We start from the raw sequence: 23013 nt of genomic DNA, 5'->3' as shown, positions 1-23013 counted from the left end.
GACATCTTTACAGACACATCACCCTAAGCAGTGATAGTGAAGGCAAAGATCAACAGCTGGGACTACATCAAATTAAAGAGCTTCTGCACAGCAAAAGAGACAATAACCAAAACAAAGAGAAACCCCACCGACTGGGAGAACATTTTTGCACACAACACTAATGAGAAAGGACTGATCACAAAAATCTGCAAAGAGCTGATGAGACTCAGCAACAACAAAGAAAATAATCCCGTCAAAAAATGGGCAGAAGAGCTAAAAAGAAACTTCTCCAGAGAGGAAATGCAAATGGCCAACAGACATATGAAAAAATGTTCAACATCCCTTGCAATCAGGGAAATGCAAATCAAAACTACCATGAGATACCATCTCACACCAGTGAGAATGGCACATAATTAAAAACACTAGCAACAACAAATGTTGGCGAGGGTGTGGAGAAAAAGGAACTCTTTTACACTGTTGGTGGGAGTGCACACTGGTCCAACCACTGTGGAGAGCTGTGTGGAGATTTCTGGACCTACTAAACACAGAGCTTCCATATGATCCAGCAATTCCACTCCTAGGTATTTACCCAAAGGTCACAGAAACATCAATTCCAAAGGACACCTGCACCCCTATGTTTATAGCAGCACTATTTACAATAGCTAAGCTTTGGAAACAGCCCAAATGCCCAAAAATAGATGACTGGATCAAGAAGATGTGGTACATATACACCATGGAATATTACTCAGCATTCAAAAAAGATAAACACATGCAGTTTGCAGCAACATGGATGGAGCTGGAAGGCATCATGCTCAGCGAAATAAGCCAGAAAGAAGAAGAAAAACACTGGATGGTCTCACTCATAGCAGGAATCTAGAAAACCTAAATAAGGGACCAGGAAAAAGAATAAGTATAAGAAAGAAAAAATCAAAATCAACAAACAACTGTGAACCAGAGACACACTATGGGGGGGTGGGGAGGAGGGATTGGGGTCAAAATAAGGGGCTTGCAATTGTATGGGGAATATAAAAATAAAATTAAAAAAAAAAAAGAGAAATGTGCAAGGTAGGGCCTCCCTGGTGGTGCAAGGGGTTAAGCACCGCACTGTGACACTGTCCTCAGCCTCTGCAGCACGAGTTTGATCCCTAGCCAGCCAGGGAGCAACCCACATGGCGAGCAGCCCTCTCCTGTCTTGACGCTGCTCCCCTCAGCAGTGTATTTCAGTCAGTCTGCCTGTTCTGTTTCCCACTCTGTCTCTGGTGAATCCTCTCACTGCATCCCCCCCCCACCTCTGGTCTGTACCTCAGTTCTTGTATGCATAAATAAACCTTTAAAAAAAAAGTGTGAGGTAGAGGTTAGGTCACCTCTTCTAGGAGAGCACAGGCCAGACTTCAGATTAGTGGGTGAAGGGCTCAGGGTTCAAGGCCACCATGCGGGGAGAGTGGTGTGCGGGAGGCGAGGCCGGAAAGGGAACAGGGCTTGAGCGGGAAGGGGAATGAGGTCAGGTGTTGCTTTGGGCTGATGGTCTGTGAGGCACAGCAACAAGGCTGGGGCTCAGGAACGCTGCCTGAGGACTTCCTTTCAGAAACCAGCTCCCATCCAGAGTCCTGGACACAAAGTGATTAAGACCACAGGCTCCACTGACCAAATTGTCATTAGCTGGGGTTTCTGTGATGCTTTCAGCTCTTCCTCTTTACCGACGTCTTCTTGCATTAGCACTTTTGGGCTGAACATCTGAGTTATAGCAGTCTAGGGGGCATAAAGTGAAATAATAAATACTTTGTGAATTCTTTGGTGACTATTTTTCACCAAAATAGTCACTACAAGTGAGCTTGGAGACCATGTAGATCACCATCCCAGGAAAGCTCTTCCAGGTGGCTAGGCCATCACCCCCAGGGGGAAGTAAGGTCTCTTCCAAACCCTCCTCCCTGCATTGGGGGTTCAGCGCTAGAATTCTCCCCTACCAAGCCTTCAGTCTCAAAGTGGGCAGGAGATTCTGCTTAATTAGAGAAGGGTCACAAACTTGGCTTTAGGAGTTTGTATCCTGGTGCTATATTGACATTTTACTACTTCCTTTAGTGAAGCTCAAAGTTTGCTGGTCAGGAAAATTAACAGGCCCTGAGAATCTTGGGAGATTCTCACGCAAATCAAATGTTTGTTGCGGGGGAGGAAAAAAAAGAGTAGGAGAGGAAGAATTAAAGATGGAGGTGGTAGAAGATCCTGGAATGGACTCTATATTTTGAATCTAAGAGTTCAAAAACCACATTCAGGGAATGGAACCACTGGAGCAAAGACACCTGGTGCCTCAGGTTGACGTGGGAGGTGAAGGCACAAGTGCCAGGGCCAGGGGCCCCATGAGCATCTACAGGGTCACACCAGGATTTCCAATAATCTGTCTTTGCACCAGTCCCTACAATATAGTCTGGAAAGGGTTCTGCCTACAAAGGGTTCTGTTCTACAAGTGAATGACTTCACTTAAAGGGTTCTTTGTTTTGATTGTTTTCAATTGTTAATTTTGGTCCTATTTAGCGGCTATCTGGCTGTATATGGCTGACCTACCCCAAACCACCAATAGTCTTTCGGGAACTCAGCCCTGCCTCAGAGGTCGTTCTGGAATGGTCTTTATCACTATCGCTTACTCTTGGCATCAACAAGTCAGGTTGTGCTCATTCACTTACTGAAGAAGGAAAGGGAAATGATCTGACATCTTAGAAGTATCAACTATGCAGGAACCCATCTTTATCCAGGTTTAAATTACTTATATTTTGAATCATACGGTCATAAAGTAAGTGTTCAATAAATGTAAACCATTAATGTCATCTCATTTAATTCTTCTAGCCTTCATTTCAGGTGAGGGAAGAGAGTCGGATGGGGTTTTACTCAGGGACACACACCCAGGGAGCTGGGGAGCTGGGGAGCTGGGGACCTGGGGTACAAACCAAGTCTTTGGACTTCTTTGGGCCATTCCCACTGCAGTACAGTGCCTTTCAGTAGAGAACCTGCCAGGATTGGAGCAAATAGCAATAGCAAACTAGAACTTGTTAATATTCATAATAGCAGGCAGCCAATCACCAGGATGTTGATTTAAGTTCTAATGATATACATCTTTACAAACTACCTCCTTCTTCTTTTTCAACATCTGTGAGTAGAAAATGGCCATCCTGGTGACAGAGAGGCATACCAACACATATTAGAGAAAACAAGACCTTTAATACAGCTTTAGAAAGACAGTACAGCACTGCATGGGGCCCCTCAAACATTATCCAACACCAAAAATATCAAGAAGACTTGTTGAAATAGATTCTTGGACCTCACCTCAGGGAGTTTCTGATGGAGACCATGGAGATCAACATGCTAGGAAAGCTCTTCCAGGCTGGCTAGGCCACCCCCTCCCCCGCCCCCACCAAGGAGAAGTAGTCCTTTTCCAAACCCTCATACATTTCTAACAAGGTCCCTCATGTCGTGGGTGCTGGGGAAAGGCGGCTGGGTTTGGAAGTAAGAAACCATGCTTGACCTGGGGTCCAACTTATGGGTAGTTAAGATTGGAAGAGGAAGCAAGTTTTAGTCTCTTACTTGTTTCTCCATCTGAAGAAAGTAACAACAGTGCCTTTCTCCACTTTTTTATAGATAGATAGGATGCCAGGATTTCTTAGTTTAAGGAATACATGCTGGGCCTGATCACAAACTTGGCTTTAGGAGTTTGTATCCTGGTGCTATATTGACATTTTACCACTTCCTTTAGTGAAGTTCAAAGTCCACTGGTCAGGAAAATTAACAGGCCCTTTATTATTGTATTTCAGGGTGACCAAGGTTTTCCAGATGAACCCAAGGAAAATGAAAAATCTGATGTTAATAACCAGACAACAGAAGATCAGTTTAAGGAAGGGAGCCAAGTAGTAGCTCTCTTCAATTATGAGGCTACTCAGCCAGAAGACCTAGACTTTCTGGAAGGCAATGTAATCCAGGTTATATCAATAGGTAAGTGCTACTCCTGGGTGACAAAAACTAATTCACAGAAATAAATTCAAGGGAAGAGAACAAACTAATAACCTGCGAACCAAGCTGTAGCAAGTGGTTTTAGTCTCATTCCTGGCTTTCTGCTAGATGGAGCAAAAGTGAGTGCTCAATCTTCCATCTGCTGCTGAGTACAAAGAAGCAACAAATGGCAGCCTAGAATAGCATTCTGATTATTAAAGAGGTCAATATTCTGGAAGCGATGGAGTCTCATTCCCCTGTGCACTAAGCCACATGATACTTATCTTCTGCAAACTGTGTTCTTGACATACTTCACAAAAATGAGTGAAAAATGGGGTAAATTTTGTTTTAAAAGCAGCTGTTCTAAATTGCCATTTCTAGTGATTACTGATTCTGTTAGGAAATCAGACACATTAATAGTTGAAATCATAAGGAGAGAGCTCTTCGTGGCTCAGACTCGAGTATTGCCCAAACATCATTTACAATTTGTGAAATCAAATTCGCTGGTCCCTCTCTGAGATCCTGAGTGAAGTCTAGGGTGTGCCCACCAATTTGCATTTCTAATAAACTTCCTGGTGATGTTGGTCTACTGACCGAGCTGAGCAGCACTATTGTACCTCAAGTTGTAGATGAGCAAATAGACAGGAGTGAATACTATTACCACTGATAGCAGAAAACCCAGATTGAATTTTAATTTAAAAGGTTACAGGTAGGGAATATACAAGTGTGTGGCAATTTACTCAAAACATGAGTAATGAAAGACAGAGGCAGAGCGCATGGCCAGTGCACCTCCCCAAGGGAGAATGGAAGCTCAGTGGTAAGAACGGGGTTTAGTAACTCCCAGTGCCATTTTCTGAATGTCAGTATCCACAAGCTAGCTAACTTGTCCAGAGCTTATTTGGGGGTGGGAATGATATAAAAATAAGAGCACACACAGAATAACCTTCTAGATAGAGTTGGTGAGGTGGAGTACTATGATATATATGAAAGTCTAAGTGGATTTAACTCAGGAAGTTACCCATCTAATATCCTGAAACTTCAACGCTTAAATAGAAAACAACTCAGCATAAACAATACTTGCTGAGCACTGGTGTGAGTTCAGTTGTAATTATCTCGTTCTCAAACCTTAACGTGTACTTGGAGATTCAGTTGACCACCACTAGTAAGTAGTTGGGTCATTTCCCCTGCAAAAAATGTTTTAAAAACAAAAAGCAGTTCGAAAGAATGGTCTCAAGGAGTCCAGTGCAAACTTCTCCAGAATAAAACCCAGCAAATTTTCATACTCTTACTGGCTAAGTAGTTGCTGGGGCTGCAAAGCAGCCTTGCTTCCCACAAAGGCATCTCTTGGGTTGGATTCTGTAGTGTGCATAGCCTTACATGTGGGTGAGAAATCTCTTTGAGCCTCCTCATCTCACTTAAGGTTTTTGTATATTAACTTTTATAAACTCGACTCAGGTTTGGGGTGGAGCCTACAAGTGTGCATTTCTCATACACTCCTGGGACCTGAGACAGACAAATGCTTCCAGCCCATGACTAGGACACTGGCAGTGGTCTGCAATTAGTTACCTGGAGGAACTTTAGGGGAAAATTCAGATGGCCAGCCACCCCCAACACTATTTCAAGCATTTCTGGGGTATGGGACCCAAGCACCAGTGCGCAAATGTGATCTACATGTCTTACATCCAAACATGAACATGTCTTACATGTTCTACATGTCTTATATCCAAAGCGTTGGCTTTGTGGTGTGGGAGATGGGATTCGGTTATTGGAGGCGATACCTAGGCTGTCCAGTATTTGCTGCCTCAAACTGTTTGTCTGGGTCGTCCTTTTCTTAGTAAGCTGGGGACAACATCTACAATGGAGTCATCCTGAGGACTGAATAGAGTCTGGTACAAAGCCTGCACTTACTACAGGCTCAAAATAGAAGCTGTAAGTCTTCGTATTTCATGAAAGTGGACTAAACCCATCATTAGCTCCAATTCCCAATCCTTTGATCATTCACTAGTGAACATTATTAATATATCTAGCCAACGGCATGTATGTTTCCTATAGTCAAACACAAAGATGCCCAACAAAGCACAAAGTTGTTAAAAGAAACCTTTGTCTTTTTTCTGTTAACTTAAAAAAATGTAATTCATTCTTCTGCATTCCATTGTCGTGTATAAGAAGTAATTAGATGGCCAAGTTCCATGTTCACTCTTACCTCAACTCACTTTTCCCTGTTGTCACAACTGGGGTTGCCATGTGGAGTGATTTTCTGTGCTTGTTTTAGAAATCAACCAATACTTTTCCTTTCATCAGTGAATGAAGAATGGCTGGAAGGAGAGTGCAATGGCAAGGTTGGCATTTTCCCCAAAGCTTTTGTTGGAGAACGTGCAACTGCATACTTGGAAAGTGCTCCTCAAGGGATCTAGGATGTTTCACAACCTGCTAAGCTGAAGAAAAGTAGTACTATCATTGGCAAGACTGCGCACATGTCTGCAGTGCAGTACCCTGTACTGTACAGACATTATTTGGAAGTGTTGACTATTACTTTTTTCCCTGTTAAAATTTCACACTGATGTGAGAATTTAGGATGATTACCCTAAGGGTGGAGGAGTAGGGTGAAAGAAGTATCTGGAATCTGGAAGGGCACTAGAGGGTCTTCTGATACCTGTTTCTTGGTAAGTGCTGGCTACCCTGGTTTGTCTACTTTATGAAAATTCATGGAATTGAACACTTGTGACTGGTGCGCTTCTGTGTATGTTTGGTACCTCAATAAAAAACTCATAAACAAGACACCCAGAGTCCAGGGTCAGGAACTAAGAGTAAATAACCCCTACTCCTGTGCCATACTAGCAAAACTCCTAAGGTCTGAAATAATCTTCCAGGTAATTCAGAAGGCAGACACAAAACTTTTCTTTTCTCAGTAAAAGTCACATTGCTGAAACAGAACCCAGGCTAAAGTAGGCTCAGTTAGGTTCCCATGAAATATAGCTTTCAATTCCATAGAGAATTAAAATAATAGAATTACATCCATTCATGCCTTTCAGAGGGAGAAGTTAGGAATTCAATGCGAATATGTGCCACTAACAACACTGAAAAGAAGTCAAGCTCCACATATCCAGTTGGTGAGCAGTTTGTAATATGTACTAAAATGCACGACGGACTGCAATGGCTTGATTTTGGCTAGCATTTACACAAATGGCATGGTTTTTCAGTGTTAACATGCGTGAAAGATTCCAAAGACCTTAAGGACCTGATGTAAATTCTCCTCCCTCCCTGTTTCTTGTTAACAATTTTGGCTTTGTTAACAATTTTCAAGTGTGTAGGTGTTAACGAAAAGCAGTGAGGAATACAGTGTGTTATGTAGGAATCAACACCTAGGTGAAAGGCCTACTGGGGTATGAACACACAGACAAGTCAGCTATGGCACTCTGCCCAAGGCCCGGCAGGCTACCCTAGAAATCTGGACATAACTCAAAAGAAATCCAACTCCAAAGCTAAGAACGATAGTTATTACTGATAATTAGACTTAGTGAATTTCATAGACAAAAATGATAAACGGAATTGTCTTATCAAGAATAGGCATAAAAATGGTAGATTGTTAACTCCTCTGCACGAGCCACTCTTTATTTATTAAAAAATTTTGCCAATCAGCTTCTTTCTACCATCCCTTCCACTGGAATACACAATAGTTTGGAATGCTACTAAAAGCAAAAATAATCTTAAAGAATATTTGTTTCTGACCTCTAGATGGCGTGTGAGTAGTTTAAATTCTTGCTTTTTTTAAGTTGGATTTTCTTGTAGGATAAAGAAGAATCTATACACAGATCTGGTTGGAGAGAACATGGTTTAATTAAAGGCAAAGCTGATTCAGCAGCTGCAGGTCTTGCACAGACAGACCCAAAACAAAACAAAACAAAACAAAACACAACAAAAAAGAAAACACAAAAGGAAGTTTACTACACAAAACCAATTTCTGATGAAGATTCTCCTCTCCCTCCTCATTACTCCACATTGAGAATGATAAGGCGAGGAACCCGCCTCAAGAGTCAGAAAACATTCCAAACACCAAATTCTCATGCAGAAATGGGCTGTAGGTGGGACTCGGGTGCTGGGAGGGGTGAACCTGGTTCGCTTGTCTAGGGTGCAAGCATCAGTGACAGTTCACACACTGGAATGTTGCAGCTGCCTGAATGCAGAGTTCAAACACACAAAGTGGGCGGAGGTGACCGGGAAGGAGGCTGGGGAGGAAGGCAGGAGAAAGGTGGACAGAAGGAGGGGCTGGGGAGTAGCACAAAGGGTTTCATATTGCCATCGGGTTTGGCGGGCTTCACCCTTTCAGACCTTTAAAAAAAAAAAAACCCAAACACCAAGTCAAACTGAAAGAGCAATCATGTAAGCACATGTAAGCACACAGGCCTCCAACCACTCTCTCGGAAGAGCAATGCGCATTAATCTCACCCCTTTTCATTGCTGGGGTTCCCAGACTCCAGTGACACCGGGGCTCCTGGATGTGCTTTGCTCGGCAGCTGTTTTCCAGCTCTCAAGTAGCACACTAGCTCCACACGCTCAGACACACCACCTCTCCCCCGGGGAGCAGGTGGGCGTGCACACACCAGCACACACACACACACACACACACACACACACACACACACGAGACCTCCCAGAAAAGAAACCCTACCACTAGCACAGCAATTGGACATTTAGATTGTTTCCATAATTTCCCCTTAAAATATTACTTTTCCAGGAAATGACTAACAGAAATGCTGTCCTTCTGTTTTTACACAAGAAAATTTTCAGTCCTCTTTCCTTCCAATAAATATCAAACGAAAGTTTATTTTCCTTTCGCATTTCCAGAATGGACTTTGTTGTGTTTTCTTCGTGCACAATGCACTCGTGTTCGTGTTGCCTTGAATTTCACTCTGAAAGCGGAGGCTGGGAGGCTGCAGCTGGGTAGGGGCCTAGCCCCTCTGTGGGCCCTGCAGACGCGGTTGTTTCCTTCCTCTTCAGACTGTCTTATGGGCCCCAACCGCTGGACCCCATGCTGTTGCTTCTTGGCCAGATGTTGCACACATTAAGAATAAAAACAATTACTAGCATACAGCATAGAGTAAAAAGGGAAAGGCGGGAGGGACAGGCGGAGGGAGGTAGGATGGGGCACAAAAACCAACCAAACAAAATAAACCACACTGAAAGCTTCTACCTATTAAAATGTGTCAGGCCATGAAAGGCCAGCCTGCCTTCTGTGAGACTGCGTGCTATGCTACTGTAAAATATACAGGAATCAAAAACATTAATTTTAAATCCTACAGCACTCATCTGCTAGTCCAGCCCAGCACACCACCCACACTGCATCCTCGATGGGCTCGAGCACCTACAGAGTGAAGGGCATTTGCCGCTGAGTATCCAGGCCAGAGGAGGCCCTACCAGAACCTTATGAGCGAAGGGTGAGGCCTTGTCCTTTCCCTCATGAACACTTCCACTGGCTGAGAGGTCAGTTTCCCCGTCCTGTCACCACCAACCTCTCTCAGGAACAGTGGGCGGGGCTCTCCTTGCTGCACACTGACTAGAAGCAGCACGTCTGTGTATGGAAGAATTCAGTGTGATATTTTACTACTGAGAGCAATAACAATAATAAAAGATGTTTAGGAATAATTTCAACTACATTCTCAGTCAGCAAAGCAATCATTAATGGATTCCTATTTTATTCCCCAGAGAGGAAAAAAAGGACTGAGAAGTTCCCCTTGACTTCTCCCATCTGCTTTCCCTCCTCAGCTTTCACTTCCCATGTGGCTGGGGACATGCACAATGGAGAAGGTGAGAGGTGGTGATGTCAGGTAACTGAGTGAGACAAACAGCAGTTCCTCTCTCCCTCCGGAAGGCCCCGGGGGGACGGAGAGTTCCTGATGGGTTTTCTTTTTGTTGCACTGCGGACATGTCGTGCACACTCAGCGGGCTGGTGGAACACTTACACCCTCTCGACAGCAAGGAACAGAAAAGAGGGCTGCCACCTGCAGGGACTGTGTGGCCAGTCCTGCAAACCCAACATGCCATGGTTTATGGAGCCTTCATTCCCAGGTTACCACTGTGGCCTCAGTGTGGAGGGTTCATGGTGCCTTGTCCCCGCTGCTGTTTCTGCTTCTGCTGCATCAGCAGTTGCTCCAGAGCGGAAGGTCCAGGGTGCATCATGGAACTGGACCAGATAGACTGAAAAACAGCCCGGGGCTTGTCAGCAGAGGTCAAATGCCTGGTTGTCTAAAAATTTGTTTCTCAACCCCAGCCAAATGTAAAGGCTGCAAACCACATCCCTTAAAAAAAAAAAAAAAATCCAGCTAGTAGAAAAAGTCATTGTATGACTCTTGTTAATACGAGCTAGTTCCCATCAAGATGATTTTAATCCAAGAAAACTGTTTTTTTTTTTAGGAATTTTCCTTTTTCACTAAAACTCATCACCACAGAATCTGTAAGATTTTAGGAGAAATTATTTTTTAATTTGCTACCCTTCTTATACTTGATCAGAAAAACCTTATATCAAACATTCCAAAGACGAATCAGGATTTTCTTAACCACTCACCTTTAGGCTTTCCATGAGGACGGCAGAGGAATCCTCCATGGAGGGGCCGTGGCCTGTCCAGGTGCCACTGGGAGTGCTGGCCTGATGCCAGCTGCTCTCAGAGGAGGATGTTGCTGAGAGATAGTCAACGCCAAACCCACCCATGGCTAGGGGATGGAAAGAAAGAAGAAAAATTCATGAATAATTATTCTATCAGTGCCAGATGTCAGGGAAGGACTGAGTCAGCTATTTCTCTCTTGGCTCAGCAGTGAAGTCAGGGTCTCACCTGGCTTATCAGTTTTCCACCGATCTGCAGGTCTCCTATCCCTGTTATCTGGAGTCCCAATGGGTCCAAAATTGGAGAATGGAACAGAATTATGGTTGTGTGTTGGAGGGGAGCTTGGCAGGCTGCTTGGATTAGAGGAATGAGGAGACTGGCTGGCTGGTGTTGAATGATCTATTAAACAACAACAACATAGGACATCAAGTAGGTACGATGTATCACAAACATACCCAAAACTAAAGTTTCTTAGAGATCTTACCATGTAAATTCTACTAAAAGTGACCACTGGGGGAAAGGCAAAAAATGAGAGACCAAAGGGAATCTGCCAGAGGCACTATTTTGTCTTATTGCACATTCCTTGCCTTAGAACAAAAATCAAAACCAAACAATAGACAGTTTGTTGAGCACACTTCGGTGTATCTTCTCAGAGAAGTATCTATTGGTCTTCTCTGTCAGAAATAGGACTCCCTAATATTAACAATTACTATTTAAATTAGACTCCATTTATAAAATAGAGGTTAAAAAAATCTCTATTTAAAAAACATTATTTTTTTTCCTGCAAAGAATGAACACCTATAAAAACAAAACTGCTGAACCTGAACACAGCTGACAAGAAGACACAGGCCAGGTTATCTCCCTTACAGCTCTGTGGGTCACTGAAAATGTGGAAAAGCATCTTTAGTGGGCTGGTATTATGTGAAACCGCTCATCAGGTTTTCCCCCCTATTTTCAAACAGATGTTACGTTAAAAAAAAAAAAAAAAAAGTATAATGACAAAATCATACCAACTCAATTAATCGATTTGCATGTACAGGAAATTCAAGATCAATAATTTAAAAATTAGACAATACCTGAACTGGCAGGAAGTGATGGAGACCACGGAGTCCCTTCAAAAAGAGAGTACAGTGATGTTTCCTGGGGGGCCATAGAGGGGTTCAGTTCTGCTTTGGAGCTGGTGGTCAGGTTTTTCCCATACACTTCATTGAACACACTGCTATTTGGGTACCTTTCCTGAAAGAAAGTAACACAAGTTATAAACTCACTCCCAGAAAAGAGATTTTTTAATGTTATGTTCATATTCACGGAGGCCGGATACACCTTAAGCTTTTCTTGGCAAGACAAACTTTTGAAGGCTTTTCTCTCTTTCAGTTTTCTGGTTAAGTTCATTTTACCTCACCCTTTATTTTGTTCTATTTTTACCACCCTGGTTAAAATACTTTGAATAATCTATTTGGCTGAACAACAGAGCCCTAAGGATTCAACAATGAAAAGCTGAAGGGTTCAAATGCACAATGCACCAGTCTCTGGTGTACCCCAACGAGAGAGAGGGGATAAATTAGAGATCGGAAGATACCAACAGATGGAAGAGAAAGGAAAGAAAGAAAAAACTAGATGTATAGAAATAAAGTGGGAGAGAAAACACAAGCCTCCAATAGATGCACAAAGCAAGAGTCTTCACCGTTCACCCACCTGATTGAGAGAGAAGCCGGTGGTGAGGGACAGGAAAGAGGATGAGTGTGACACGAGCTCTGAGGGCTTCTCCAGTAGGGATTTCTTCACAGTCCCCAAAAAAAAAAAGTAGTTAAATTATGCTTTCCATTACCATAATCCTAAGATGCTATACAGCCAAAGTAAAAATCCACAAATGAAGCAGAATTGTACTTGTCATCATGAACACAAGGCTGAGAAGATGTGAATTCAAATGTGTTAACATCCTGACACCAGCATATTGCCAGTGTCACAGGTGAGTGAGAGAGAACCGCCTTCATCAGTTCCTCTAATCTACACTGAATGGGACAGCAACCCAGGAAAGTGGCAGTTCTGAGCGTTTTTTTTTTTTAGATACAGACATCAGGAACCCCTTGTCCACAGTCACATTTAAAAGGCTCTCAAAATAAGGTAGTGAACTGACGTACTCCTGTTTTCTCCCCAGATTTTTAATACGCTGATATTAACAACTTGAAAAATGCCTTTCAAATCTACTTGGCAACCAGCTTTGTTAACATGGTTCCTAAGCAGCTCTATGGCCTCTGTTAAAATTACTGCTGAAGTCAAGTTTACATTTATTGGCCCTAAGTTACTTAGGGGAAAAAAAAAAGCTGAATCTCTGATAATCACTGTCATTCAATACTTGGCCAACAAAACATTTATTGACTACCTATTACATGCAAAGTACTTTCACATACATTTATCATTAACGATGTTAAATACAGACAGGATTACAGTCAAAATGTCTCTCTTTCTGAGCTATTTTTAAACATAAAAAAAAAAAAAAACCTCAAAAACCTGACACAAACACTCTAGACCTGCTCCCTTGTCCCTTGTTTCACCATCAGCTTTGTCTCCAACGAAAGAGGCAAGAGTGACAGGAGCTATGGAATTAGGAAACGAGTGGACAGGGAGGCACGGCCCTAGCCCCTCATGCTGGCCCAGCAGAAGAGCAACAAGGAAAGCAATACAGAGAAGCAACAGTAGAGCAGCCGGGCTGCGCAATCCTAGGCACGCCATCACGGCATTCCTGTGCTAGGGGACCTTTTGTTTGCACTAACTTGAGGGGGGAATGGGAAGTGGGAGGTCTCTACTGCCACTCAACCAGGCAAATTCTCAAGGGAACTTCAATGCTAGAGACAGCAGCTACTATCATGAGCCATTAAGCCTTTATTTCTCCTAGTTAACATCAAAGCATTTTGAGCTTATGAATGTTTTCTTTCCCTGTAATTATGAGAAGGAAACAACAAGAAAGTAAAACTCAGAATTATTTTATGTTTTACTGAGATGGGGGAAAGGAGGGAAAAGCCCTCGGAACACGCATCTCTCCCTCCATCTTTTTTGTCTTCCACCTGAGCAAAATGGAATGTAGACATTGATGAGCATCCAGAATGACATTCTTTGAAATGCAGACTGGGTTCTAGAATTATTTTTAAAAGTCAATTCTAAGACTTTATGATTTTTTTTTATCTCTCTATATCCACTCATTTATGGCACCCCTACAATGTTTATAAACAGAATCCTCTCAATTTTCACTCATTATGTTTATGAAACTGGCTCTGAATTTAGATCAGGGCTCTTAATTAACCAAACAGAAAAGAGTCACGTACTGTTCAATAATGTCATCAATAAAATATCCACGTATTTTCAGCACATGAGAAAAAAAATCTTACTGTTCATAAGCAAGATTAAATGGCACTGAAATTCCTGGGTCCAGATGGAAGTACCAACTGAAAAGTGAGTGAATTTGACCAGCATCACATGATGTCTGTCAGTAGCCCTGCAGGGCATACTCTGGGTAAAACATGTAACAAAGCAATGACTCTAAGATTTGGGGGCACTATAAAGTCAGAAATATTTTCTATGTTCTTACTACCATTTTATAAAGAAAGACCAAAAGGAAGAAATCACCTATTCTAAGTACTATAAAATCTCAGACAAGAAGCTGGGGTTAGAACAAGGAGAATTATGTCAAATACATACAAAGAGGCTTCGTCCAGGAAGAGAGGCGAGAGGCCCCAGCAGAGCTGGGTAAAGATCAGGAGGGTTAGAGAAAATCAGCTCTTCCTCTTCCTCCAAGGCAGCCAGACTTTTTAACAGGTCCGGAGGAAGCAGAGGGGAGCCCTTGGGGTCCTAGTGACAGAAAGGATCACAATGAGCTGCAATAAGGGAGGACAAAAGCACAAAGGAGTAATAGCATGATTAGGGGGATGAAGGGAACTAAGGCAGAGGGGGAAGAAGTAACTGAGAGCCAGACAGTATTATTCAATGAACACAATGTCAAACACAAGAGCAAATGAACACAAGGCCAATGGCAGGAAAGATCAAGACAACAGAAAGCAGCAAAGATAGTGACAAACAGAACATAAAAGATTAATGTGAGCAAGGAGTAAAACAACAAAACAGAGTGAAGTGATTAGTGTATCTTATGCTAACAAACACATACCTATTTCTCATGAATAAAAAGGGCAAGGAAGGGCAACTCCACTATCAAAGATAACTAGCTGCCTTTGTTCCTCCCAGAAAGCTATTTGTTTAAATACTCAGTAAACCTATTTTTAAACTTAAATGATTCAGCCCAACTGAGGAGCTTTGTCTCAGAATTCTCTAACATGCTGCGTTAGGATTTCTCTGCCAGAGCTTCACACTTCAAAATCAGAACAGAATTCTTCAACTCTCCAATCAAACATACTGTGCAATGTGAAGAGGAGGCCAAGTGCTGTGCAGATTACTCAGCAGCATTATGTAGCATAATGAATCAGAGTGACCTTTAGAACATCTACTTGAAAAATTCAAAAGCTATTCAACCTCAGACCTATTCGCCATAGTGCCTGGTGATAGGAAAGGACACACACCTCAAATGGCATCCTGGGCACAGGATCCTGCTCTGGACGGAAGACTCCTGGTGACCGTTTGCCCCTGCGGTCCATATTTGCTTGCTGCGCCATGACAGCTCTGTTATCAGCCATGCTGTAGGAAGAATCCCAATAGAATTCTGGGACCTTGACTTCTGAGGGATTATGGTTATATGGCTCCATGGGAAAAGGCTTCATTTTTTTCTCTAGAGGCTGCTGCTGCATTACAGGAGGTTGCAATGACGGCTCAAACAGTTTTATGGGGTCTTGGGTCTGAAGGTAGTAGGGCTGTTGTTTCACAGGCATGATTTTCCCTAATGGGCCTTGAACCTGAGGGGGATTCCACAGTTGTTTGGAGGCATCTGCCTGTTGATACTAGAAAAATATGCCAGTCATTAAGATGAGAATAAAACGCAAAGTTACTAACTCAATATTCAGGAATCACAGAATCAACTGGAGAGAGATAACAGCAAAACTCTAGGCAATGAGGTAGTTTCCTTACTCCTTTAGGTTTTTCAATGCACAGAACTTTGTGGGAACAGATTATAGGCACTCATTTTCTTACAATTCATTATTTAAGAGGTTTAATGAATGAGAGACAGAGAGAGAGAGAGAGAGAGACAGACAGACAGACACACACACACACACACACACACTGTGTTTTGTTTCCTCTTCTTGCTTCCAGTGCTTTGGGGGAGGATAATGTTTCAGACCAGTATCCTGTCTTTTGTAGCATCTCCTCAAACTTATGTTCCAATAGAAGGGAATTATTTACAGAAAATCCCTTTCTGTGAAGTTGACAAACAGTAACAGCCAAGAATGATAGTTAAGATCTATTGTCTTTTATAAAAGGAGGAAAAGAGCTGCATTTTCCTGAACAGCAAACAGTGTACTTTCGCATTCCCATGATCATCACAAGTCTAAGCAAGAAGTATCGGACAACTAAACTAGTATTTTCAATTGACCAAAGAGAGCAATTTCAGCTCATTTCAGTTAGCTACTACATACAATTAACTTACCTGCTGGAATCCAGAGTGGTGAGGAGGGCTCTTCCCCAAAGCTGGCACGGCTTTTGTAGGGGATTGCTGTTGCTGAGCTAGAGCTTGAACCTGCAATTGGCTTGTAGACTGTGCTGTTGGCTGAGCTGGTAAAGCTGTGAGGGGTTGCTGGGAAGGTGGCTGTGGTTGTTGAGGTCCCTGGTTCATTGGCCCTGGTCCAGAGGGCCGTTGCTGGCTGTAAGGAATGTGGGACTGTTTCCCAGCTTGCACCTGGTTTCCTGCTGGAGAGTGAGCTGTAGGCTGAAGATAGGTTGCTGGGACAGAAACACCAGCTGGGAAGGTGTAACCTGAGCCCATTGAAAATGCCACAGGAGGGGGGATAACGTATGTTGGGGGCGGGAACCCTTCAAAATAAAAGAACACAGCTTTAGTTCTAAAGGAACTTATCAAAATAAAAGAAAAAAAAGTTATTTGGAGGTGGGTTAGGGAAGAGGTCTTCTGACAAATTATAAAAGGCAGGAGTTAGCCATCAACAAAGACTGATCAAGTGTCAATCTTTAGAGGCAATAGCCTCTAATGACTCCATTACTTCTCTGAAGTAAATGGAGTATTCTAAAAGTACTTTCTTAAATGCCATGATTAGTGATAGGAATTCTTTCATGATAACAATCATGGACTGGTTATGTAAATCAGAGAAATGGCTCAAAAGCAATTTCATAAGCATTAGGGAAAAGAGAACTTCCTTATACCTTTCAACATTATGGTTTAGTTAAGTATACTTTATATCATATAAATTTACTTAAAGAATGAACAGAAATTCTTACATAGATGGTTAAATTAACTAGAATAAATTACCAAACATATATTTACCTGGCCGGCTGGGAAGAGGAGGGAAGGCTCCAGGGTGATGAATGGGGATGAACTGGGAGTTACTTGCTTGACTCGGGGTTTGAGTTACAGGTGTTTTCCTGGCTTCAGAGACGGGAGTCTTTCTTAGCTCTGTCTGGGATTTGACCTACGACCAAGAGAAACAAAAACATATGATTATCTGAAACTTTAGTGGAACCAGAAAGTAGAAGCTAACCTTAAGAACACATTTAAAACCTCATTATGTGAAAAAAGTATATGGTGGAAATATTTAAGTTAAAAATTGGGAAAATCAAAAACAAATTCTGTTATTGCCAATAGAAGATATAAGGGCTTAGCTTTATAAATGTAATTACTTTGCTTTCACAAAATCATAAAAATACTAAATATGGGAAGGATCTGAAAGCTCAATTGTTTTACAAATGAGACACCCAATGGCAACAAGTTAAAAACCTGCATATGATCTCAAGTTGCCTGTTTATGGGGTCCAGAGCCCTTATACTCTAATTCATTAATAACATAAGAGTTATGAATTAATAATGGCCCATAGGTAAGATAGCTTAGTACTCTATTTTACTTGGGCAGCCTGAAAATAAAGTCACCCTCCACCCTGCAAACCAACCAACCCTTCAGAATAAATAAGCATACTTTTCAGCAGTAAGGAACAAGGCCTGAGATCCTACACATGAAGCCAGAGAGATGTAGATGCCACATACACTGCTCAAGAGGAGTAAAGTGAGGGGAAATAGGTAGCATTAATAGAAAACATAGGCTGAGGTACAGAGAGGGTAGCTTTCTCTAATCACCTACAGGGAGATTTAAAAGGACTGAAAGAACAGAAGGGAGATTTTATTTTCAGTCTGAACCTTGCTAGGTGGCAGTTACAGAGAATGGAGGCAGAACAGGCAGGAAATGCTGAACTCTGGGTCTACAGCACTGGTTCTCTGGCTGTGTACTTCACCGGGTTTCTTCTTTGCTCTTCCCTAGCATATCTGTCTTTGTCTCTCTCTGCCTTTTTTTAAATTTCTGCAAGACTTTTTCTGTTTCTCTCTCTACTATTAGTCTTAAAATATAACTATTATGTTTTCATATCTCTCTTTCCCCCCAAAAAAAATTTGTAAGGGAAATACACTAAAGGTACTATACTATACTATAAGCAGCCCTCAGTAATGTAAGGTTCTTCATGCCTACTGCAAACAAACACATATGCTAAATGGGTTATCAAATGGCTACTTCAGTATTTATTCAAACATTGATGCTATTAATATAACAAGAGGAGATTTCTGTTTATATGAAATAATATGTATCTCTTTGGAAAGGTACAAAAAAACCCCAATCACAAAAAAAAGTGCAGTGTTTAATCTTTTCTCAGTAAGACTGGGGTTCTTGCTTCACAAATTCCCATGAGCCAGGAAACCATGAAGTGATATAAACAAGTGTAAGTGTCAAGGAAAAAAATATATTTTCCAAGAATGTATTTTATTTTGTATAGTAAATCTGAAAAAAACTGTATAACCCTTAATATACTCTTAATTCTATTGGAGCTATAAAGGATACCAAACTTTCCATGATAGCATTAAGAGAGGGCAATTATAATTTCCAAAGAAAATGTAATTCTTTATGGAATTGATGGCTTTGTAACTGGTCATTTCAAACCATTTAAGCTGGATAGCACTGTCAAAAATGTCAAATCAGGTGAGGATTCTTTTCACTCATATTTCAGTTTCTAAGTGTTGGTGAAGTAACCATCTATCAAAGCTCTTTATACATGATCTTATTATGTAGAATTAAATAATGCATTAAGCTTTTGGGTAGCCAATTCTTAAGGCTTTAGGAACAAAATGAAAAATCTTGCCTTTTTTGTGTGAGCCTTCCTCTACCTGCTTTATAGTTCAAATACAGCTTACCTGCACTGCCACATTCTGCTTTCCTGTTTCCTGTAACTTTTCTAAGGTGCATTTCTTGGTTTCAGTTTTCCTCTTGTTGTTGTCCTTCTTTCCATCATTCTTAGTTACAGTTATTCCTTTGCTATAGTCCCTTCTCACCTCTTTGGGAGGAAAACTTCTTCCTTGGTCTCTGTTCACTTCTCGTGGCTTAATGTTTTCTTTGAAGGTGACCATTGGTTTCTCTCCCATGTCACAGTTGTTGCTTAGACTTCGGCCTGTAGACAGCACAGATTTCAGTCCCAGGTTCCCATCTGCACTCAGTGACTCCATTGTGGATGTTTCTTGCAGAATGAGGTTCTCTTTGGTTTCACTGGGGTCTTCCAGGATTAACTCTGGAATTTCTGTGATAAACAACAATTTCCCTACCTCATTTTCACACTGAATCAGCCTAGAAAAAAATAAATCCATATATAAAAAACATACATCGAAAACATAATTAACAACTGAACTGTGTGTGGATCCAACAGTCAATACATCCGACCTTAAAAATCATGAAAATAGCAAGATACAGCAATGTGGATTCAGGTACACAAAAGCATTTATGCAGAAACTCAGGTTCTCGTTACCACATTTAACATCACCACAACACATTCCTATGCTCTTGCAATGTTTTCTAATAATTACAGATATGTTTACTACCCATATTTTAAAAGCAAACACTAGAAGACTAAGGCCCGTAGAGTAGCTATAAATAATTCCTATTTAATACGTGTAAAAACTGAAGCTCAGAAGTAATAAAGTTCATTCAAACATGCAACCATACTGTAAGTGTTTACAGAATGACAGAACCTAAATGCAAAAATGAATATGAAGGGTCTCACTCATAGCAGGAATCTAGAAAACTTAAATAAGGGACCAGGAAAAAGAATAACTATAAGAAAGAAAATATCAAAATCAACAAACTATGAACCAGAGACACTCTATGGGGGGTGGGGAGCGGGGAAAGGAGGGGTTGGGGTCAAAATAAGGGGGTTATAATTGTATGGGGAATATAAAAATAAAATTTAAATTAAAAAAATGAATATGAAGTAGTTACTAACTCTGGACAGGTTATTACCAACTGTGGAGATCCCAAGGATGCAAATCTGGGAAAGAGGTAAAATTGTAATAGGAATTCAAATCTTTCTAACTCTAAAACCTGTGTACTTCCCACCATACCAACTTCCATATCTGCTTAAATAGCCACAAGCACCATCCCAGTCTGTCCTGACTGAAATTGGCCACCATGCCTGTCAATACCAATTATTGTGACTGTTAATGTACAATTTTTGTTAGATTTACGCAGATGTTTATAAACTAAGGTAGATTCTCATTGTAAAAAAGGGAGACAAATCCAATTTTGTACAATAGGCACTGTAAAAGAAAAAAATGAGGTTAAACAGTATATACTTAGGATCATTAGGTCATAATTCAACATGCTATGAACATTTTAAGAGTTTATAATCAATAGCATTATACCAAAATCTAAATAAATATAAGTGTTTGTGCATCCATTGAGGAGAAGATTAAAAAAGGAGCAGGCCAGAAACCCATGGACATACCTTGGCTGATTATCAGCGATCCACTTTCCTATAGAGATTAAGCGCTGCTGTCGTATTTGTCGTTGCTGGCCTTCCTTGTCTCCAGTGATACCCTGGTGGCCTTTGGAAAAATCCAAGTTCCTAAAATTGATGTAGGTAAATTATGGAAAAGATGTTTTCCAGGTAATCCAGCTCACCACACTAACTGAAATGACTTTAGATTTTTTCTACACAGGTTAGCTACTTAATGTATCAACTGCATTCATTTGAATTTATAGTCCCCCAAACTTTAAATACAATGAAACAAAGCAGAAAAGGCAATATACAATTTCATTATGTGAATGTGACATTTGTACTTATATTTCACTTTCTAATTGAGGAGCTTAAAGAAAGCATAACCTTTAATAAGGAATCATTCTTTTTAAGGTATAATTATTTTATTTGTAAGAATAAAGTTTTTATTAACACTTATCTTACATTCTAAGTAACCTGCTGAAAATGATCATCATACCGCTAAGGGTCTCCGTCATGCCTATACTAACAAATAGTATTAATCTACTTGTTTTAAGATGTTCCAATCTAAATAAAAAAATGTATACAGAGCAAAAGGTTCAATCTGATATTATAATAAAAATTATGCTAAGAGTATGTTGCCATAGTAAAAGGAAGATTATTAGCTCCTTCTGACAAGCTCTGGAAAGGTTTCACAAAGGATATGATAACTGAGCTGGACTTTAACAGGTAGGGGTTAAGTGCCAATAAGGAGAAAAGGGAATGTTCTAGGTGTAACATGAACAGCTTTGGATAAATGAAAATACAAAGCTATGCAAAAACAGGACAGAGTGATTGTATGCTATAAGTATTCAGAGAAGGACAGAAGTGGCAGAAAATTGACTGAAAAAACTAAGCCCTAGTCAGTGACAGGTCTTGGACATCAAGCTAAAAAAGGTATGTAAACAAGCAAAGGCAGATAAACCAAAGTTTTTACACCAGTAATGGGACATCCTAAGGTCTATACTTTAAAAATATCACTGCAGCGACAGGGCAGAAATGGACTATGAAAAGAAAGGGACTGCGAGTATGGAGGCCAATTAGGAAGCTTTTTTAATAGTTCAGGTAAACAGTGATAAAAACCCGATTGTGGAAATAAATGAGGGGAGTTGGATCTAGGAAGCACTTTGGATACAGAAGAAAAAAGATGAATGGAAAAAAGCATTTTTCAGATTTCTTGTTTGTTCATATAAGTGAATAATGGCACACAGATAAGTATTTGGAGGATCCTTTTTTGCTAGGCAAACAGAAAAATATAAGCTCATTCTGGTCATGGTAAGAGAGATCAGATGATCAGAAATATGGCTCCAAGATTCATGAGAAGTCAGACTTGAACAACTTGAACTTAATAATGTAATAAACGAAAGCTCAAGACAAAAGGAGTAATTTGATCAAAAGGAGAACATAAAGAGTGGGAAGGGCAAGAGAAGAACCCTGAAAGGGCTTGAAGAAAAAAATGAGTGAAAGAGACAAAGGTAAGGGTAGGAGAGTAGTTGTCACAGAACTAAGAAAAAGAAGGGTTCAGGAAGCAGAGAGATAAACAGACTCAATGCTAAAGAAAATTAAATAAGGGGGCCTCTCTACTGCCACAAGGGTTAAGATGCAAACTATAAAGCTATCCGCAGCTGCTGAAGCACGGGTTAGATTCCTGGCCAGCCAGGGAGCTACCCACATGGCGCAGCAAACCTCTCCAGGCTCGCCTGCTGCTCCCCTCTGCAGTGTTCTTTGGTCAGTCTCCCGGTTCTGTTCCCCACTCTGTCTCTGGTGAATCCTCTCACCCTCCCCATACCTCTGGCCTGTACCCCAGCTCTTGTATGCATAAATAATCTTTTTTTTTTTAAAGAAAATTAAATAAAATGAAAATTATAAAGTTAATAGAACTGCTAACGAGGAGAGCACTGAGAGTTTAAGGTGCAGTAGGTTGAGAAGTGGCTGGGAGTGAATTAGTCTGTAAGGTTACCCCACACTATTCTTTCAAGAAGTTTGATAACGAAGATAAGAATAGGGCAGCATTAAAGAAAGATGGGGCTGGGCCTCCCCTGGTGGCGCAGCGGTTGAGGGCTGGGCTGCAAAGCAGCCGTCAGCCTCTGCAGCACCGATTCCATCCCCGGCCGCTGGCAAGGGTCCCACATGGTGCGACAGACCTCTCCTGCCGCATCTGCTGCTCCCCTCAGCAGTGTATTTCATCAGTCTACCTGTTCTGTTCCCCGCTCCGGCTCTGGTGAATTCTCTCACCCTCCTGAGCTTCTGACTGTACCCAGTGCTTGTATAAATAAATAAATAAATCTTTAAAAAAATAAAAAAGAAAGAAAGAAAGAAAGATGGGGCTATGAATCTTACTTTTTAAGAACAATAGGGCATACTGGAAAATTAAGAGGCTAACAGGAAGTAATAAAAGGTACTGGAAATAAATACAAAAAAAGTAAAATAACTGGAGCAAGATTCTTGGGGAAGTAAAAAAGGGATGAGATCAAGGAAGCAGATCAAATGTTAGACTTAAAAGGGAGTTA

General features: G+C 41.2%; 2 protein-coding genes across 12 annotated transcripts in view; one reads left to right on the top strand and one right to left on the bottom strand.

Moving 5' to 3' along the window:
• Positions 1-6746, top strand: part of NCF2 (neutrophil cytosolic factor 2) — a 33001-nt gene extending 26255 nt beyond the window's left edge. Inside the window, exons 14-15 of the mRNA XM_037506286.2 lie at positions 3780-3957; positions 6256-6746. Coding sequence (XP_037362183.1) covers positions 3780-3957; positions 6256-6368 — 291 coding nt within the window. The 3' untranslated portion in view covers positions 6369-6746. The remainder of the gene's footprint in view (positions 1-3779; positions 3958-6255) is intronic.
• A 1023-nt stretch (positions 6747-7769) lies between these two features.
• Positions 7770-23013, bottom strand: part of SMG7 (SMG7 nonsense mediated mRNA decay factor) — a 78779-nt gene continuing 63535 nt past the window's right edge. For 4 of the 11 annotated variants that reach the window (XM_037506275.2, XM_037506273.1, XM_037506274.2 and 1 more), the window contains 11 exons: positions 20474-20593; positions 18894-19320; positions 16990-17134; positions 16141-16523; positions 15122-15496; positions 14250-14399; positions 12249-12332; positions 11630-11789; positions 10782-10952; positions 10517-10662; positions 7770-10149 (listed from right to left, as the gene is read on the bottom strand). In XM_037506275.2, coding sequence (XP_037362172.1) covers positions 10036-10149; positions 10517-10662; positions 10782-10952; positions 11630-11789; positions 12249-12332; positions 14250-14399; positions 15122-15496; positions 16141-16523; positions 16990-17134; positions 18894-19320; positions 20474-20593 — 2275 coding nt within the window. In that variant the 3' untranslated portion in view covers positions 7770-10035. The remainder of the gene's footprint in view (positions 10150-10516; positions 10663-10781; positions 10953-11629; positions 11790-12248; positions 12333-14249; positions 14400-15121; positions 15497-16140; positions 16524-16989; positions 17135-18893; positions 19321-20473; positions 20594-23013) is intronic. The other 7 variants (XM_037506281.2, XM_037506277.1, XM_037506282.2 and 4 more) reach the window with 4 other exon arrangements.

This window comes from Talpa occidentalis, unplaced genomic scaffold (assembly GCF_014898055.3).
Source record: "Talpa occidentalis isolate TD23 unplaced genomic scaffold, MPIMG_talOcc4v2.1 talOcc4.12, whole genome shotgun sequence".
In the NCBI taxonomy this organism is placed as follows: Eukaryota; Metazoa; Chordata; class Mammalia; order Eulipotyphla; family Talpidae; genus Talpa; species Talpa occidentalis.
Note: the sequence above shows the minus strand (reverse complement) of the source record. Positions and strands in the feature narration are given on the sequence as shown.